The sequence below is a fragment of the Pan troglodytes genome, chromosome 5 (genome assembly GCF_028858775.2).
Source record: "Pan troglodytes isolate AG18354 chromosome 5, NHGRI_mPanTro3-v2.0_pri, whole genome shotgun sequence".
NCBI classification, from domain to species: domain Eukaryota; kingdom Metazoa; phylum Chordata; class Mammalia; order Primates; family Hominidae; genus Pan; species Pan troglodytes.
The window spans coordinates 22698824-22719985 of record NC_072403.2 but is presented as its reverse complement, the minus strand read 5'-3'; the positions used below and the strand labels follow the sequence as shown (position 1 = coordinate 22719985).

Here is a 21162-nt window from a genome sequence, read left to right as displayed (position 1 = left end):
GGGAGGAGGGGGAGGAGGAGGAGGAGGAGGAGGAGAGAGCAGAGTATACCGCAGACATCATTTCTACTACAGTGGCGGAGCCGTACAGGACCTGTTTCACTGCAGGGGGATCCAAAACAAGCCCCGTGGAGCAGCAGCCAGAGCAACAGCAGCCGCAAGACATTGTTTCTCTCCCTCTGCCCCCCCTTCCCCACGCAACCCCAGATCCATTTACACTTTACAGTAAGTGACTATTTTTTTTTCCTCCTCCGATTCTTTCCCCCCTCCCCCATTCCCTTCTCCCCTTATTTAGATTAAAATCCCTCCTCCCCCGATCTCCCGAGAGGGGCAAAAGCAACAACCAGCAAACAAACCCAAAACCCCAATCGGCTGCACGGAAAACAGCTGGAAGAGGAGCGAAGGAAATCGACGCGTCGTGTTCTGTGTGCGTGTGTGTGTGTGTGTGTGTATGTGTGTACATACAACCGTCCCCGGCTCCAGGCTCCCGGGCCGACACCCCCACTCTGGGCGCAGGGGCGGCCGGCGGGGGGGCTGTCAGGGGCTGGGTGGGCGCCCGCCGGGCTAGGGGGCGCGCCCGGGCGGGGGGCGCGGGCGGGGAGAGCGGCGGCGGCGCCCCGCTCCCCCGGCTGCTGGTCCGGTCGCGAGTGCGGAGAGCCATGTCCTCCTCCCTCCGGGTGGCGCAGGGGGGAGGCGGCGGCGGCCGAGGTTGGGGGGGTGGTCCCTTTCCCGGCCGCCCTCTTCCCATTCCTCCTCCCCGGAGAGGGCGGTGAGAGAGAGGGGGTCTCACGGAGGGCTGGACTTCTCCGCGGGTGGTCGCCCGGCCTCGGCGCCCTGGGGCGGGGGTCTCCCCTCGGAGGGCCGGCCTCGCCGGGTGTGCGGCTGCGGGCGGGGAAGGGACTGCTCCTGCAGCCGGGACGGGACTTTGCGCGCGGCCGGGTGCCGGGCGGGGGGCGCAGAGGGGTGGCCTCGGGGACCGCGCGGGGGTAGCGGGTGTGCGGGTGCCTGGAGCGCGGCTGGAGTGGCGGTGACGGCCCTGGCCGCCGCCGCCACCGCCGCCCTGTTAGTGCGGCCGCTTCCTGATCATGTGCAGCGGCAGCCGCCGCCCGGAGCCGGGAGCCCGCGAGCGCCCCAGTCCGGGCCGGCGCCCCCGCCAGCACCCGCGGCAGGAGACGAGGAGCCGCGGCAGGCGCTGCCCTGAGCCGGGAGTGAACGGCTGCGCGGCTGCTGGGAGGGTGAATGAAGCCAGGAGGAGGGGAAGGAGGAGGAGGAGGCGGCGGCCGCGGAGGAGGCGCTGCGGGGATTGGGATGCGCCCTGGAGCCCCACTGCTCGTTCACTCTGGGCCGGGCCGGAGACTCTGCCACTCCCGGGGGCGCCGCCGCCGCCTCCTACGTGGTTCCAGTGCTGCGCGCAGGCCGGTCCCGCAGGGGGCAGGGAAGGGGGCCGGACGGGCGGAGCGAGAGGTGAGGCGGTGTCGGAGCGCGGCGTGAGTGTGAGTGTGTGTGTGTGTGAGTGAGTGTGTGTGTGTGTATTTGTGTGTGCGCGCGCGCGCCGGGCGGGGGGCGAGGGCCGTCGCGACGCGGAGGGAGCCCTTCCTTGGCTACTTGGCTGACTCTGCAGCGCCCCGACCCCTCTTCAGCCCCCCGCCTTCAGGCTGCCTTCTTAAACTCCGTGGCTTGTGCTTTCATTTTGTTTCAGACCACGTAGGGGGCTGACTGAAAGGGATGAAACAATTCAGGTTTTCTAGGGAGATTGAGCAAGAACCTTAGTGGGGGGTGGAAGTAGGGTGGTGATCGAGACTCTGCCAGAAAACAAAACAAAACAAAACAAAAAAAAATCAGTTTCTAAGGACGGCGGGGGTTCGGTTCGAGCCCGTGGCTGCTCTGTTTTGTTTTGCTTTCTTGGTATATAATCCTACAGATAAAAGGGTAATATAAATATTTGAGAAGAGGGAAATTGCTGAAGAGTAGTAAGGGCAAAAAAAAAAAAAAAAAAAAAAAGCCAGTCGGAAGAAGCTGGTTATATAATGCGCGATGTGGCTAACAAGAAAGGCAAGCTATTTTTATTTTGTTTACCGTATGCTGTGCAGTAGGGACTCCTCCAAACTGGTTCTGTCCCCGAAGAGATTCTTAGCTTCCCTGTGAGATCCACAGGATACAATTAGCAAAATTAGAAGACCCTGTTACACCCACAGAATAAAAACTAATGCCTTACAGTGGCTTTCTCCCTGCACATCCTGTCGTGCATGCACGGGAATGTGTGTATGCAAATAAAGTTCTCCTTTGGCAATCTAGTAGTCACATCTCAATGACATTTGTGTTTTATAATGCAGGCTGTTTTTAATATTTAAACATCATTGTTATATATTGCACACAGCAGTGGGTAGTTACTTGGTTATTTTTAGGCACAGCTAGTTACTTTTTCAACAGTGTTAGCTGAGACATTTCTGTTTGGGTTTTTTAGGAGGCTGCAGTTCCTAGAAGCCCCCCTTAAGCCCACCCTTCGGTTTATTTGATGGGTAAAGGTAGTTTGATACTTGAGCTTTTTTTGGAATGAAGCTTATGCCTGAGGAAACCACCAGAGAGAAGAGAAAATCCTGCACAGGAACTCTTGGAAAGGGATTGCACCATAACGGCTAGCGCTGTGGCATTTAATCTCCTCTGATTGCCCTCTCACTGTGCATGCATCAGTCAATATTTTAGCAGCTCCGCAAATAAATGGACTTGAATGCCATCTTCTACATAAAGCAGAGGTTGAAGGGCTCCCCTGAACCTCCTGGCTGCCTGTCAGTGGTGTAGGTTTTCGGTGCACTTACTCCAGTCCTGATCACTCATGTAATTAGATCAGGCTGCCATGGCAACAGACAGTGTTCCTCGTCCATTCAGGTGGGTTTGTCTTGTGCCTGAACTACTCCAAGTGTTTTATGCACAGCATTTTTGCTGCCCAAGCCAGACGAGAGACTCCACTATTTCAATTGCATCTTCTTTCAGTCATTTGGATGGGAGACACTGAATGAGGCTTCTAGCTACTCAACTTTTATAAAGGAGACCAACAAGCTGTTCTTCCTAGGTGCAGTATGTAAATGCATCTCCCCAGACAGTGAAAGGAGCCTGACAATCCTGCTGGTGTTTATTGTGAACAGATCAACAAGTATTTGGTACTTGTTAGAAACCTTTCAGAGCTCACTAAAGCAACATTTCTTTTGCAGTCTGGTGCCTTTGGCCTTGCAGTCACTTAACCCTTTCAAGTGTGAAGAGCGTTCATCATTTGGAACCTCCATTGCCCATAGCGATGGCTGGATTTCTAAAGGGTTTACTCAGGGGAATAACTTATTCGGAAAATATATACCCATTGTCACATTTTAAAACTTGACAGCATCATAACAAAAACTGGTACTGACAGTAGGCAGACATTCTGAATGTATTCATTCTTAATTTGGATCTATTGGCTGTGATTTGAATGATCTTTGGTAGTAAGTTAAACGGATTTTTTTTTCCTTAGCTAAGCGAGAAACGATAGAGGCCTATAGCTAGAGGACTGATAGTACATGGTGCTTTTGGACAATAAACATGTACTTTATTTTAGGATGTAATTTAGTGAGCAGTTAGAAAGCAGTATTCTAGTCTTTGCATTAGGGCACCACTGATGAAGCTGGCTAAGCAAAGAGAAATAATAATATGGCAAAAAGGAAAAAAGGAAAAGTTGCTTTAGTTGCTGAAGCTCTGTGCTGCTCAGGCAATCCAACTAAGTAGGGCAGGGGGCGGGCGGGGGGGAGTATTTTCATAACCCTGGTATTCGAAAGAAAAGATAATTAAGAATTATGTCTTGATTTAGTTGTGACTGCCAGTCAGTTTACAATTTTATGGCCAACAAAGCTAAACTGGTAAATTTTTTCCCCCAGGGCTAGGATTGAGAGAGCTACTCAACTCTATTCCCAGGGGGTTTATGAGTTTTTACCGTTTTGTGAGTTTATGTGGTTGGTAAATTCATTGTGGCCTGGTCAGATGAAGCATTGCTGTAGTTAAAATGAGCTGTTATTTCTTCGAGCTACTCAACTTTTATAAGGTGGTAAATAGATGGGAAGCAAGGATGTCAATATTACACAATGCCTTGGAGGTCCTGGATTCTATTTTGCAACATATAGAAAAATGCTTTACTTGCAGTAAAATGTGAACATATATTTTTCAGTGCACAAATAAATTCATGTGAAAATAAGTATAAAAAAATGTACCTGGTGGGAACCGCCAAAGGCAATATTTTTCCTTGTGGATTTCGTTTTAAGAGGGTTTGGTAAACAGAAGTGACACTTTGTCAAAAATGTTACAACTAGACTTCAGGACTTCTGAATTGTCTTTTACACTTAGAGGAAGATTAAACAGAAACTCTTTAGCCACAAGATTACATGTCAAATGCCTGTAAGTTTCAACATACCTAAGTCAGTTGCCTAGGAGTCCTGGGAAAGGCCAGTGCTGAGATTATTGAAATATTAGTAAACATTACTATGACTCCTGTTTCTGTTGTCATTATGGAGTCCAAGGACTCACGTTTCTTTGAATAATGTTGTGCCTTTATTGTTTTTCATTCTGAAATGTCAAGTGGATTTTACTTTTTTGCACATACCTTGAGTGACAGTTTCTGATGACTAACACTGTAACACTCATTTTGTTTCCTATTAAAAGTTAAGCAATAAACATATTTTACTAAAATTCTGAAACTCACGTAAGTAGGTAAATGTGGGAGTGAATGCTAATTCTTTAAACTGTAGTTATCTGAAAATAACACATAGATTAGGATCTGAACAGCTTAAATACTTGCATCGGTAAAGTGACAATAGTGAAGTAAGACAGGCTATTATTTTTAGGGGAGAGATAGATTATTTGACTTTCCTTGCTCTGTATTTTCAGAGTAATTCAATAGTTCGAATGATTAGTTTCTGTGAGAGATTTAGATCTGTGCAGCTTAATTGCTTCAAATAACAGATTTAGTTCCGGTCATACTTCCAAGGTTATCAGAAGCAGGCCCTCCTTATTTTGATAAAAGCATTGAAAGCAATAAATTGTAGAAATGGTCATAGAAATAATTTCTGTTTTAGGACCTTACATATAGAACTTCCTTTTCTAAGATACGAATTTTAAGTCATCAATTATGTTCACATTTTATTTTCATGTAATTTAGTTTAATAAAATAAATGTACTCATTCAAAATTTTTTTAAGAAGTGATATACAGTGTCAGTTTTACAGAATTTTTTAAATGTTGGCTGAAAGAACTGTAATTACATTGAGATTTTTAAAAATATATAAATGCTTAAAATTACAGAAGTAATAAAAAGAATGGTTTTAGACAAATCTTATGGAAACAGTTTTTTATTTTATTCTTTTATAATTATATTTATGGATATTTGTCTTTATTAGTGTAGTAATATATTTTATAACGCTCATAATTTGAACTTTCAGGCTAATGTACTATAAATATTTGTATTATGCATTACTACCATCCCAAATGTACCAAAACACGTTTAGAAAGAACAATTATGGACAAAAAAGCAACAAGCATTATATTTTGTTTGACATATTTCATGTTAGCAGAAATGTTTCATTGATTTTTCTGTAACTTTTAATGCATCCTATTTGTGAAGTAATGAAAATGTAATGATAGTTGCCACAATGTAAGCAAAAATTGTATCCTACCTGGAAATTACTTTCCAGAAAATTCATGGTAGTGTACTCAGAATTTGAGACTCAAGAGGGCAGAGGTTTCCCCGATTGTGATGTTTTGATCTGGGCTAAGAGGAACTCTTTTTTTTTTTTTTTTTACACTTAGGTGCCCTTTAACATGACAAGTTTTGAATGAGTTAGGTAGCAGAAGTTTTTCGTGACAGTTATTGTAGCTACTAACCTATAGCATCTATCTTTCTAACGTTCAAAGAAAATATATTTTTCTGTCACTGTGTATGGCAAACTTTATTTTCTTGTGCCCTTAATTTTGGCCCCCTGTCTCACATTATCTCCTGGTACTTACTGACCATTACATCAGTTTTGTTTAGGCCGTCTTTCTTGTTAATCTTCCACTATTAATAGTATTGTATTATGTTACTCTGCTGGGTTTTAAAAATATTGAGTATTCCATTTTTGGTGTATATCATTATATAAAATGTCCTATAAATTATTTTCTTGTATATTATTTTGTAAGTTTTTGCAGTGAATATGTGCTGCCTTGCTTGTATTCTTGCCTTCTTCCCTCTGATGGAATACAAGTTATGTAAACTCTCTGTATTATCCTAACTAGTGCAGCAACACAAATACTTTTGAAATAAGAAAGCATACTCATGCAAGAGTAAAGTAATCTTCTATGGCATTTACATCATGTTTGACCCTCCTCTGCACTTCAGCAAACTAGGAGGAGGTTGTAACTTGGACTCTATAAAACCTTATCTGCCAGGTGATATGTAAACAGGATTGTGTGCACACACATTGTCATACAGGCAAACACTCTCCCAACTGGTGAGCTCATAAAAAGCACTGTCTGTAAATTTATGGTACCTGCACCTCATTTGAGAATCAAGTATTTTGATGCTTAATTTGAGATGACATCATGATCCTCCCTCCCTGCTTCCTCATCCTTAAAGAAGTACTAAGATTAAATAGAATTTTGTCAACTTCTACTTAACTTGGCCATTATTTATATTTGTAACTCAACAGGCTTCTTGGTGGAGGGACTGTGCCTTCTAAAGATCTGAAAGACATTATAGTGTATAACAGCTTACCTTCCTTCTCTGTACACACAGATCACACGTGGGGAAACCAAGGACTACAAGAATTCCTTCTTTTGCATATCAGTCCTCGGCAGGCAATCAATGCTTAAATAAATGCTTGGTGAATGGATTAGTTAGAAGTAAGAATATTTTGGCTACTGTTCATTACTTTGAAAAGTGCTGGAAAGAAGTGGAAGTTATTTTCCTTTCCAGCTGGGCTGTGCTCTTAAAAATAGTGAGTGTGTATGGATGAAAATAATCATGAGTACCGAGATGTGTTGCCATGTACCCAAGGATAATTGGCTCACTTACCTGTTTACGGATTATTCACATTGGAGATCATATTCATAGCTCCAGAATAGTTTCTTTCTGACATCCAATATAAACCTGGGCCTCCTTCTTCCTACTGTTACCTGGCGTGAGCTTAGGAAACCCAAACTAAATTTAAAATCAGCCTAAGCAAATGTGCAGATCAGCTCCAGTAATCAAAGACTGAAAATCAGTCCAGCATTCACTAGTTTGGGGATGATTTTATAGTAACCCTGCTACTGATATTTAAAAAATTTTTTTTTCTGTTTAATGTGGATAATTGGGAATTACCGGTATTTAAGAATATAATTTTAATGGATAGGGCTAAAAAAATACGTTAGCAGATCGAGTCCTCAACTTCTTCCGTTTCTATGCATAGGTTTTACCTCACAAAAGCTACTACAAGCACCAAGCTCCCTGATGGAAAGGTATATGGAAGATTCATTCATTCTTTCTTTCATTCATCCATTCACACATTCCCTCATTCATCATACAATGGAAAATTTTTACTTAACCATGTGCAAGGAATTGTGGCAAAATGAAAATGAGATGTACATTCAGTATTTAAATAATTTAAAGTTTAGTGGAAAGTTTAGTGAATATAAATGCACACTTTACACTTTTTTTCTGCATTTTTTCCTTCTATTCCATTGGACTGGTATGCTAATAGCTGTGCACTTTCATGATTGTGTTTCAAGTTGCATGTTGATAGATAATATACGCCACATTAAAATTAGGCTTTGGCTCAATTACTATTCAATCCATGCCCATTTTCACCTGATACTCCTTGTAGTTACCAGCATGTGTTTATCAGATGATTGGCTAGAATCATTGGAGAAAAGAATGACAGCGGCTGGCTCAAATGGGGAGACCATCCTCTTAATTTGATGGAAGGGATGACCTTTTTGTATGTTGGCCTCCCTCTGAGCCTTGTTGAGTAAAACCAGACCTGCCTTTTGAGCTGGCTGGGATCTGTGTAATTCTCATACAACAGAATGCCGAATGTGATGTTCTTAAAATTTGTATTTCGGTGCATAGACACTTAAGGTGGACTTATTTTTTAAAGCAGTCTATTCTGTTTTTCATTTTGGATTTCCTCTCCTGCACTCCCTCGACCATTGCAGGAGCATCGTCCATCAAGTCACCAGGGTGGTCCATTCAAGCTGCAGATTTGTTTGTCATCCTTGTACAGCAATCTCCTCCTCCACTGCCACTACAGGGAAGTGCATCACATGTCAGGTGAGAGTTTTGCGATGCTCTCTGTTTTCCATCTGAGGATAAAGTCCTGACCTGGAAAATTGCCTCCTAGCCATGCTCCCTTACTTTGTTGGCTGTTGAATATCATTTTCTTTGCAAACTCTATTTGGGCATAGTGTGGGAAGTTGAGAAATTGCCAAGATTGTTTTTTAAAACTTCGATTAAAGTATCTATCTATTTGGTTTAATCTATATGTTCATGAAGACGTTCATTTGACTTTGCGATGATTGATAATTGCTAATTGGGGCTTGAACCTCATCATTTTAATTGTCAGTTTTCCTTAATACAATTAAGAATGCTATGCTACCAGATATCTTAAGTCACAGTTTTTACATTTTAGATTACTGTTGTAGTATAATATGTGCGTAGCAAAACAGAGACCTATTTGTTTAGGGGAACCAGTATTTGTTGAATCTTGAATTTCTTTGTGTCTGTTTGGATTTTACAACTTCCTGATTTTCCCACGTACAGTAAGTTTTTCTGGCCTGGAGAGTCATGCAGACACAGGGTGTATGCAATGGTGATGACTCATGGTTCTCTATTGAAGAAAGGGCCAGAGGATATTGCCTCAAATTAAATCAGGAAAGAAAAAGAGGTTTGCTAGAACTTGGGGCAGTAAGGGCTTGGGAACACAAGGGTTTGAGTGTATGTAACCAAGGGAGATTATGAAATAGAAAATAGGGGATCAATTTCTATTTGCCTTGGAAATGGACCTGCTTGAAACTGTGAAGACAGACTAGATTAGAGGTTCCCAAGCCTGGCTAGGCAACAGAATCACCTGGAGAGCTTAAAAAAATAGAATTTGGAGCTCCACCCTAGACTTGATGAATCAGAATGTTTCCTGCTGGAATCATTGATCTGTCTAGGCACTGATGCTCCACAGGTTTGGGAACCCCTGGGTTGGCCGGTCTTCCAGCAGCTCTTCCTAAGTTATGTTCTGTAGACTTAGTTGGTGAGAAGCTCATTCTACTTTTAGCAAATCTCCCATTTGAAAATTTGAATTTTCAAAACTCATTTTTCAAGAGGTAGATGGATATTTGCTTTATAACAGGTTCATTTAAACAATGATGGACCAGATTTCTTTGAAGAAAGAGCTGCCTCTTTACCTTAAGAGCCAATTTTTAAGTTACATATAAATTCTCTGGCATCTTAGATAAGAGCATGGAGCTCCGTAATCAACCCATCTGGACTTAAGATCTGGAGCTGCCACTATGACCTTGAGTAGTCCTATGTCCTTTCAATGCCTCAGTTTATTCATGTATAAGATGGAGGTAATATTAGAACTTTCTTATAGGGCTGCTGTGAGGATGGACTGGAGTAAAATAGTAGATATACTGTGGGTAGAATAGTACCTGGTGTATGGTTTGTATCTTTTAACAGATGCTATCAAGTAACTTATCCCTCAACAGGTTGATTGTTATGGTCATGTTTTATGATGGTTGCTCCTGAACCATACATGACTAGGAATATGTAAATATACCTGGACCTTGGTCTTTGGACCCACCCTGTGGACATCTACGGCTCTGCAAAGCCAAGGAGCCTTTTATTTGTTTTTGCTGAATTTTAAATTCTGAATTTATCGCAACTCTCTGACTGATGGGATGCATGTGTGGTTTTTTTTTTTTAGATTGTTGTAAAATGAACTGATGAATTGCATGCATAAATGTGGTTATTTGTGGTCTGAGTAAAAATAAACAAAAACCTGAGTGACTGAAGTATTATGCCTCAGGAAAAATAGCCAAAAAAGTCCCAGTGGGGGACAAGGTGGAGGAGGGAAGAGTCATCACAAACACGATACTCTTGTAAAATATGGAACTGGATTCCTTACATTTTATTGGCTGTGGATTAGAGAGGTGTTCTTTAAGTGGAAATGTAACCTAAAGTTACATGCAAAGGTAAGCCTCTTAAGATCTACAAGTGTCAGCTGAATGAAAAAGGTAGGGTGGGCCAGGCACAGTGGCTCATGCCTTTAATCCCAGCACTTTGGGAGGCTGAGGTGGGTGAATCACTTGAGGTCAGGAGTTTGAGACCAGCCTGGCCAACATGATGAAATCCTGTCTCTACTAAAAATATAAAAATTAGCCAGGCATTGTGGCAGGTTCCTGTAATCCCAGCTACTTGGGACACTGAGGCAGGAGAATCGCTTGAATCCTGGAGGCAGAGGTTGCAGTGAGCCCAGGTCGCGCCACTGCACTCCAGCCTGGGCGACAGAGTGAGACTCCATCTCAAAAAAAAAAAAAAAAAAAAAAAAAGAGAGGAAAGAAAAGAAAAAGGTAGAGTGTCTTACTGCTACTTTATCTCTTAGGGATGATACTCATTTTAACGGTTATGTGCTAGGCTGAAAATCCTCACATTTAGATCTTTGGGGAAATAGTTTAATTGCAGATGGGTTGAGTACACGTGCATTTTTTTTAACCTGTGGTGTTGAAAGGGAGTCATTTGTGATAACAGAAATATCTCAAGAATTTTATTGTGAAAAAACAGGCAGCAAAAAGTCATATCTCTTGGTCAATATGGGCAGCTTATTGAGAAGAGACCTAGGTTTTTATAGTATGTTAGGCAAGTTTAAGTGTCTTATGAATACTAAAATACTGACGAAGTAGCGCAGTCACCTTGAATTTTAAGCGCTGACATTTTCTATGATTGCATTTAAAGAAAGCTTATAAGCATTATCTAAACATTTTGCATCAATAATGGCCTCATTACAGTCCTCACGACTGATGGCTCAACGTAGGCAGAAAAAGAGTATCATTCATGTTGTACTCTGTTATATTCATTCAGTTTTTTTCTTAAACCTACATTATAGTTCTTTCTGGTTCTAGTTATTTTATAAATATGATACAGCTATAGCAAGTTATGACCTAACTTGTTCACAGTCACTATTTATGTAAAGAAATGATTCATTCATTTATTCATTGTGAATTTTTTTAAAACTACTGCATGGTGCTGTGGGAATGGAAGTGAATAAGAGCTACCGGAAGGCAGTTATTTTCTTCATGGTCAGGCAGGGGAAAGAAGAAACTCTCTGAAATAATGAATACAAATAGAATGGGGTTCTAACAGTGTTCTAACAGTGAAGGAATTCAGAAGAGTGACGCTGAGTAGGAGTGATCAGGAAAGACTTTGAGGAGGAGGGATCACTTGAGTTGAGCTCTGCCGACTAGATTGCATTTCTGTGGGAAGAGATGGATGGAGCATGAGGAAGGCCATGTGTGTGTCTGGGACATAACAAGCCAATGCACGGTATGTAACTGACCAGGACATTTTGACTGAAGACTAGGTGCTGGTGGACATCTGAATTTCTGGATTCGAGCAGACAGTAGAGAGTATGGGAATAAAACTGCTGAGAGGTCAAGTCTGAAGATAAATTTGGAGGAGTCCTTGGCATAAAAGTGATCTTTGAAATTGGGTTCTTGGGCCTGGCAAAAAGTTTGACACACAGGAGGGGGATGACTGAATTCAGGGATGACGTCAGCTGGTGTAGAATGTGTAGAGAGAAGGTAAGAGGCAGCGGAGAGTAGCTTGAACATTGATGTGGCATGGCCTTCGTCTGCCTTCTTTTCATGATCTGGGGTGAAGGAGGCTGGGTGGCTGGAGGAGTTGGGTGATGTATGCGTGGGCCATAAGGACTCTTCTGCAGCTCAGCCGCCTTGGAAACTCAGTGCTGAACTACAGCTCAATGAAATCTTGTCAAAACCTTTCTTCCTTTAAGACCTTTAAAAAAATAGGAACTTGAGCTAATTTTAGCTAAATCTAATATGTGTGTGTATAAAAATGAATGCTGCGTTTGAAATTCAGCGTATGCGGTATCTCGTTAAACAAATGATCCTTCTATTTTCCTCTAAACAGTTTTATTAAGATTTTCAGTGAAGCCCTGTACATCTTAACAACAATTCCAGCATTTCTTTGATCTTTTCTACCGTTGATTTATTCATCTCACGTGATATGCGTAAATCACAATGTGCCATCTACTTGACTCGGTAGCAATTGTTCATTTGTGGCAATTCATTTACTGTACTTTGATAAACCACATTAATTTGGGTGTGTTTTGTAACTTTAGAGGATTCCCTGGAGGCTTTCTGCAGACTCTTTAAAATGTGAGATGTGTGTGTTTCTGTGAGTGCGTGTATACTGTATATACCTAGCTACTAGACACAGCTCTTTGAACAATTTGGCTTCCCATTTATACTTTATAGAAAATAAAGAGATATAGAATTGGTGAATCTTGGCTCTGGGGAGAAAGTTAGTCTAAGACTTCCTGATGTAAAGTGAAAGAGAAGGCAGGAGATGATGTTACGATGATGTTACGATGATGTTAGTGAGCAGTCTGTTTTAATGTAATGAGAGAAAATTTGAGGATTAAGTTGTGTTTTTTTTTTTTTTTTTTGGTGCTGAGTTAGTTAGGATGGGCTCTCTGTGTAGCCCAAAAGGGCTCAGAATAAAAGCAGTGACTTATTTAACTTTCATCAAAGACAAGAAGGTTAAGACAGGAACAAGAGGGATGGAGCAAACAACTCCAGGGGCAGATCGTTCTTGTCTGCAATTATTTAATGAGCATCTAATGTATGAGACGCATTATGCCAACAAGGCCCTCTAGGGAATATGGAGATGATCAATAGTTCACATTTACTATTCTGCATATTAACTTATTGAATCCTCATTACAGTCCTTTGAGGTAGGCATCATTATTTTCTCCATTGCACAGGCGAGGAAACTGTGGCACAGAGAGGGCGAATAATTTCCCCAAGGTTTCCCAGCTGTTAAGTGATAGAATCGTGCTTGGATCCCAGTCTACACTCTCAGCCCTGTTCCTTAAGCCCTGTCCTTAAGAAGCTTACAGTCAAGTGCATAAGGCAAGGCATGGCTTGGAGTAATATTTAAAGAGCCATGACACAGGTAACACAGTCTAGGAAGTCAGGATCAAGGAAGGGTCCTTCCTTGGAGCCTTCTCTTTTGATGCCTGCCTGTCTGTTCAGTCACCTATGAGCTTTCTGAGACAGGCTGTCCCATGCAGGCTTTGTGGTGTTTTCTCCCTTTCTTTCACTCTTACTCATATCTCCTTGAGATTCCTACGCACTTTCAATAATTATTAATTGAAGAAAATGATGACAGTGGCAATTTGCTTATCCGTTTCAGGGGATTGGCTTAAGTTGGATCTAAATGTTATTCAGCATCAAGAGTCTCAGCGAGATGATGAACTTTTGACTCTTAAAAGAACTTCACTGGGTCATTGCTCAGCTTGCAAGATTTGGCAGATATGAACTGTTTGTCTCTCCAGTGTGATAGGTGGTGGTGTGGCACTGAACGCAAGCTCTAAGAATAAAACATGCAGCAAAAGGAGGTCACGCTTTAGTCAGGGTGGCCATAAGGAAGCTTAGAACTCACATCCCCTCTGCCCCTGCCTCGCCCAGTCTCATTTTCTCTCCTTCACTAGAACAGTGAATGAATCTGAGCTCATTCATGCCAAGATGATAGAGAAGAAAGATCACTTTCTCTTAGCTGGCTTAGGGAAGGCCAGATTGTCTTTCTTACACTGAGTGAAAAATTACTGAGGACTTTTGTTTTTTTTTTTTTTTTTGGTCTTCAAGGCAACATCTCTTGCTTTTACAGACCCACGGAAATCGAGAAGAGGATGCAAGATTTACTATTCGTGCCCTAGCCTGGCAGCTTCAGCCTACATCACAGCTGTAATCATATGTGATGCATTTTTATTTACAGATTAGTAGGCTCTGACTCTGACATATGACTAACCGGGAAGCTCCTCCCTGTAACAGTTGTATGTCATCTGCTTCAGAGAACTAATTGCTTGGCAATTCCCCTTTGGTAATTCCCTCTTTATTTTCTGATGAGTTACTTAACAGCGATGGGCTTGTTGAGCAGAGCGTGGAGTTTAATGTGTGCTCCAGAAACTCCACTGTAGGCCTGGGGGATATGTTTTTCGAGTTCTGTTTAGCTTTACTGAAGGAACAGTGAAACCATTATATGGCCTGTTAATATTTCACTCAATACCAGATTAAACACCGAGCAGCGTGCAGTTTTCCAAAAGAAATCAAAACCAGGCTTCTTTTTAAAATGTGCCCCTGTGCATTAGAAAATTATTAAAAAGGAATTTAATATGTATAGAATGTTTAATGATCTTTTGAAAGTATGGTTTCAAATGGAGTAGTCTTCCAGGACCCTACAGAGTGAGTATGGTGTGCTGTTGGACTGGTAGTTTGGAGGCTCAGTTTCTGTTGCCTGCCCTGCAACAGGATGACTTGTGCTACTCACTGTACCTTGCTGGGTCTCAGTTTTCCTGTCTCCAAAACACAAGGAGGTTGAAAGAAATGATCTCTCGGGACTCTTCTATCTCTGACATCATACAGTTCCATGAATAGATTTTATTGTAATTCTTGCTCCTGGCTCCCCCAAGACCTTTGCTTCTGTCAAACATCATTTGCTGTTGTTTGACTTTGTTAGATTTTGTATTTAATTAGAATTTATATTTTAGCTATTATTATGTCATTATTTATAGAGTAAGTCAGAAGCGGTGCCTAAATTCATTTATCACCCCATCTATATTAGTTTCATACCTGAATACTTCCTCTGCTCCTTTTTACTGTTCTTGCTACCATGTCCCAAACAACATCCATTTCTGGAGGTGGAATGCAGTATAACTGGAAAGAATCAGCTGATTGTGGGATTATTTTTTGCAAGAGGAGTGCAGAAGCTCTGCTTTTCTAAGCAGTAATATCAAGGGCCATATTCTGCTTTTAATTTGCAAGTAGAAATCGTTTTGATGTCATTTGGTTTTACCTGCAGGTGCAGGTTTTAGTCTCTAGGTAATTCCTTTTCTCTTCTGCATCAACTTTCCCAATTAGTGTGTGCAGCAATGCCTTGTCTTTTTGGTTAATTCATAAGCAGTTCATACAGATGCCTCTTGATTCATTGCAATTATTAATAGTTTCTTTAGGCAGCTAGTGCAGATAGAAAAGGTGACATTTGAGAGGGTTTGTTGTTTTAATTTATTTGTTTCATAGACAGAGAGGGAGAGTGAAAATGAGGGCTTTAAAGTCAGGGAGATTGAGGCTTGAATCCTTCTGGCTCTGGCTCCTGGCTTTGTGGTCCAGGTCACATTCCTTAAATCTGTGATCCTCAATTTCCTCATCTGTTAAATGGGGATGATAATATCACCTAACTCACAGAATCACTGGAAAGATTAAATGTGCACTCACTCTCTAGATGTTGCTTATGGTAGTATCTCAATAACTAATAAAAACAGACACACACACACACACACACACACACACACACACACAGAAGGCATAGCATTTAAGAGCTGAATAAAAAAAGCAAGAACAAAGGAAAGTGCTGCGTTTGAGGTATAGTCAGGGTAGGAGGAGCTTCTCAGAGCAGCCAGTTTTAGTAGGCAGAGTTTGAATCTCAAAAGGACCTTTGAAATTTGGGAAGGACTAAGCACCCTCCACTAGTGACGTTTTCCGCAGGTAGCTCTGTTCCACAGAAAAGAGTGTTTACTACACATGACTGATAAAAATACCATGTTTTTAAACATGTATTGCCCAAACCTTACAATAATAAAGGAAAGCCAATAAAAGCAAAAGTTCCCTTTGATTCCACCATTCCAGTCCATAAATCAAGTTCATTTTTATGTGTTCTTGATGATGTAACTTATATCTTTTTTCAGTTTTGTGTTTCCCATTTAGCATAAACATTCTTAGTAACTTCAGCTATACAGTTCTCATTTGCAAGGATCACATAACATTCTACAAGGCTGTTTTATCTTAATTTTTAAGTTTCCTATCATTTTTGGACATTCGAGTTGTTTCTAATTGTTTACTGTTGGAAAGCCGCAGTGAATGTCTTTGCACACAAGTATTTACCGAGGACACACTCACATCAGAAGGCTCAATACTAAGTTAGAGGGAGCTTGCTCCGAATTGCTTTCTAAAAGGCTGTACCAATTTACATTGTTACCAATGATATAAGAATGTCTCTAGCTTCAATCTTAATAATTGTGGGACTTAGTATTTTTTGGCTAATTTAATAGGCTCTTTGGTTTTAAAGTTTTCATTCCTTTGATCCCTCTCAGAGATGGAACATTTCCATCTGTGTTTATTTACTAATTGTTCTTTTTACAATTAGCAAATGGAAGTCTTGATGTTTTCTAATCTATGTATATGAGCTCTTTATATGTTCTAGATATTAATCCATTTAAAAAGTCCTATTTGCTACAGCTGCTTCCCTAGTCCAGTGTCCTTTCATTTCAGTGATGATGCTTTTTGTTGTACAACGGTTCAAGTTTTTATATGATCAGCCTCTCTTTTCTTCTACTTGTACCCAGGGCCAACCTGGAAGGAATAAATGAGATTACTGCAGCTCAAATTCTGCACCAGGCTGGCGAGTAGTCCACTGGATGGCTTTGCTGGGAATAGCTCTTTCTTTCTTCTGCTCACTTTTCCCCTTGGGAACTGTTTCCTGTTGAAGTCCCAGTCTTTCTATTTCCAAGGGCCCCTTTCCCCTTCTCCCACCTGCCCCTCACTCCTTGATTCTCACCCACCCTGTGCTGGTTTCCTGGCTGTGGCATCCTCTCTGCCCAGTTCTCTACCCTCCGTTGCTGACCTGTGTGTTTCTCAGGGAGCCCTGTCCTGGGATCAGTGGGTAGAAACATGTCTGGCAGCCTCCCTGACTAGGGCCTAGAGAGATCAGTCAGGAATCTCAGGCCTGGCCAAAGTCTAACCGTTATCCAAATCTCTGGGGTCGGGGTCAAATCTCTGGGGTCGGGGTCTTCACAACTTCTGTCTTACATTTCTGCTACGTAGCAGGCTGCCCTGCTAAGGAATGGGCTCCTTGGCGCTGGTTTTCATCCATGTAGGAACCAGAGAGGCACGATGCTACCCTGATTCCTTTCCTGTTGTAGCTCTTCTCTGGGGATAGCTCTTCCAGTGGAAGGTTGGGAACAACTTCCTAGGGATTGAATTTTTTGAGGAAGGCTGGTCTCAAAGTGTGACTTTTAGCTGAGTGGCTCTTCTGAGCTGGGGTGGTTTGGCATATGATGTACCTCGTAAATGGCCTGTCTAGATGTATTGTTGTTCTGGTCCAACGCGTTTTTCCTCTTTGAAGCCAAAATGAACATTTGTTAGTATTTGAAATCTGCTGACATCTCTGTTTTTCTTAACCCCCTCCCTGGGTTCTCATGGTCCTCAGGATAAAGTCTAGAATCCTTAGCCTGGCTCCGTAGGTTCTGAGGACCTTCCTTATCTCTCCAGCCTCATCACTCACATGTTGTCCTGTAGGGTTCCTCCCACGTGGGTCCCATCGCACTTCCTCCTTCAAGCGCCATGCTCTGTTTTTTGTTCCAGCCTTTAGACATGTTCTCCCTCCTTAGAACCCAGCTCCTCTCTCTGCACTGTCTGGCTACCTTTCCCTCATTCTTGAAATCTCAGCTTAGAGTCTCTTCCTCACGAAGCCCTTGGACTAGGGACTATGTTATTTGCTACCTTTTCTGGGTTCCCATAGCACCCCATTCTTCCCCTTGTATAATACTTCACGACCCCTTTCCTGGCCCAGCGATAGGAGGGACTGCCCTCTTTCCAGTATGTGGCATCTAGTGAATGGGCAATACATACAGGCATTCCCCCTGTGATGCTTATGTTACAAATTGGATGTGATTCCATCTATTAATATGGACTGTGATGTATATAATTGTGGTCAGGAACCAGCATGGGGTCCTGTGAACCACAGTGCTGGAAAAAGCTATGGCACCTGTTTGTTCCACTGGCTTTGTGCTTTGTCCATCACACAGTGAGTGAAAAGGTGACAAAAATGTGTAAGAAGCCTGTGCTAAGGAGAAAGAAAGGTCCAATGATGAATTTTCTGGAAAGAAAGCTGTACGTAATAGAGTGCTGAATTCGCTCAATCATATTTAAATTTTATAGTACTGCACTTATAACCACACAAAACACTATTATTATTGAAATTCAATACAGGAAAAATGCTTTTGTTTTTGAATGTCTAAGACTGTCTTCCTCCTCATTGAAAAAATTCCTACTGAATTTCGATTATATGAAGATTTTTAGAAATGCAGCTATTGCGTCAAATGAATAAATGAATTTGAGGTTCACGTTCTTAACATCTGTTTTCTGACTTTGATCAGTCTCCTTTAAGTGCTCTCGTGGTCATACTCTGCAACTCAGGTGAAAGTTTCTAGTGAGATAGTTATCCCAAGGAGATACTTTTATCTGGAAGAGAGTAGTTCTGAAGTTCTAAGTGAGGTTGGTTGGTTAGATTTAGGTTAAGGTACCACATGGAAAGGAGAACTGCTTAAAGGGGTAGGGTGACCGTGAAACCTTCTTCTGCAAACCCTGCTCGTCAAGTATGAAACCAGTGGGGTAGGAGGTCCATCTAATCTTATCTGTGCCCTTTTGAGTTGGCCGGCCAGGTGACCATCCATCTCCTCTGGGTTGTAAATGACTTCATCTCGAAGTTGCACTGTTGGTGGTAGGTGAGGACACCTTCTCCAGGTGGAGGGAGTGCATTTGTGGTTGATGGTGTGAGCGACCATATATTGGACCATATGTCAGAACCTGTTAAGAGATTCTGACAGGTATGGAAATGCCTCCCATTAGAAACTGAAGCCCTGGGTCCTTTGACCGCTGCAGCACCCCCAGAGGAGAGTACCCTAAGGCCCTTTTAACCTTGCCCTGCCCTGGCAGGTTCCAAGTGGAGGCAGAAATGACTCTGGATGAATTTTGTTTTGATTATTCTTCCCCTTTTCCAGGCTCTGTGTCCAGTTCACCTCTGGAGCTGCCTGGGTCACTGCAATCCAGACTAGAGAGAAGTATGACCCCAAGTTGTGGCTTTTATTGGGAGACAGCCTTCATCTAAGGAAGTGGGAAAGAATGTGTTCCCCAGCTGCTGCCTTTCTGGTGTCTGATCTGATACTTTTCAAAAGATAGCAGTTTTGTTTGGTTTGATGTGGATTTTTTTTTCTTTTGTAAGTGGTCATAGACCCATAAGACAAGTTTATTATTGTATTGACAGAAGAAAAAAATGACATGGTTATTTATTTAAAAATCTCTTTCCATACAACTTTGCTTTCTATTGAGTTCGAAGGAAATATGGTGATAGCATCTAAGCCCAAATTTCGGTGTTTTATTTTGGCTTTCCTGTTCTGTTTAAGCCTCTGTAACCCCTTGAACCTTTCTCTACTCTTCAGAAGGAACAAGTTATATTTTTTTTCCATCTCAACATCATCCAAATGAACTGTACTATTTTAACAATCTGTGTAAACAGATATAAAAGGAGGAAGACTACTTTCTTTAATTTTCCTCCCAGCGAGCTGCAAAGCTGTTTCAATCATCCTAGTGATTAGGAGAATGTGAGTAATAAACAACATTAAAATGAAGAAACGTCTTTCTGAGTAGGACCTTGAAATGTGGGTCTCACCAGTAGTATATGAGCCTTCCTCAGACTAAACTCCATGACACAGTTCATATCATCTTTAAGTCCTGGAGGGAGGGTTTTTAAATATGTGTAAATGACCAAACACAGCTGTTGGCTGTCCTGCTGTACAGAGAACATTCGGTGACCTGAAATCGCAAAGTTTCTGTCTCTGAATGGTGCACTTAATTTAACTTTTTGCCCTGAAGTCTCAAGAAATGAGACTTCCTTTAAAAAAAGTGTTCTTAAAACTTTCTCATTTTAAATGTCCAGGGTCTTCAAAGAGTATACTGGGAGGAAAGTCCTGTGTTTCCTGTTTCTCTTGTAGGACTAGTCAAAAGTACCCTTTCTCTTGATGGTATTCTGCAGTCTGAGCCTCTGATTTAGTAACTACAGCCTTTAAAACCACAGTTATCCAGACCATGTGCAGTGGTTAATGTGTCATGAGTCTGCCTCAGCTGATAATAGCACATCACAGAATTCAGAGTGCCTTAGATAAATTGTTTCAGTGGATAGTCATAATGACTCCTTGAGTAGAAAAGTACCCTCATTTTCTAGGGGAGAAAACAGAACCTACGAGGTTGACTGATTTACTAGATTCCAGTGGTTAGAAATACATGTAGCCTGTGCTGTAAACCTGATTTTCTGACTTGTAGTTCAGCTCTCTTCTCCATCTCCTTGTACAGCCAAGATACCCCAGAAATTATTTGCGTTTCCGAAGTTGTAGGATGAAAAGACATGTCTTTGCTTAACTGAGTTAGCCCACTAGGACAATATTGAGATGGAGCTGGAATGGTGAAGAAATGCAAGAGTCCAATCCCTTGGGTATGTGCAATTCCCAGTTACCCCTTGAAACAGTGCTTCATTATAAATTTAGATGTTAGAGGCTGGGCACGGTGGCTCATGCCTCGAATCCCAGTGCTTTGGGAGGCCAAGGCGGTGGGATCGCCTGAGGCTAGGAGTTCAAGACCAGCCTGGGCCACAGAGTGAGACCCTGTCTCTAAAATAAATAAATAAATAAATAAAAAATTATATGTTAGATGTTTTTATAGTGCCGGAGCCTAAACTTGATGGATAAACAGAGAATGATTTTCATTTTGCAGCCACTGCACCTTTAAAGTTGAGCTTTTTGAGGTGTATTTCCTTTAATGCACCCATGACAGCAAGGTTGAAAACATCAGGAAATCAAATTGATCTCGTATATGGAATCTTGAAATTTAATGTCATCTGCTCTGAGAAGTCCTTGTGGATGGGAAGATTGTACAATCAGATCATTTCTCTGTGTAGATATCTGCTGTCTTTCGACTAGATGTTACAGAAGAGATTAGAAGAAGCTCTTCCAGCCACCTGTGAATGAGCTTTATTCTGCTAGGCAAGAAGGAGCTGGTGCTGGACATTTGTATCTGC

The 21162-nt window shown here is 41.9% G+C and overlaps 1 protein-coding gene across 11 annotated transcripts in view; it reads left to right on the top strand.

Annotated features, from left to right (window-relative positions):
* Positions 1-81: 81 nt before the first annotated feature.
* Positions 82-21162, top strand: part of LOC134810271 (uncharacterized) — a 115466-nt gene continuing 94385 nt past the window's right edge. For 4 of the 11 annotated variants that reach the window (XM_063812795.1, XM_063812791.1, XM_063812794.1 and 1 more), the window contains exons 1-3: positions 995-1461; positions 7439-7487; positions 8184-8298. In XM_063812795.1, coding sequence (XP_063668865.1) covers positions 1083-1461; positions 7439-7487; positions 8184-8298 — 543 coding nt within the window. In that variant the 5' untranslated portion in view covers positions 995-1082. Of the gene's footprint in view, positions 223-994; positions 1462-7438; positions 7488-8183; positions 8299-9943; positions 10042-21162 lie in introns of those variants that run through there. The other 7 variants (XR_010157908.1, XM_063812797.1, XM_063812793.1 and 4 more) reach the window with 4 other exon arrangements.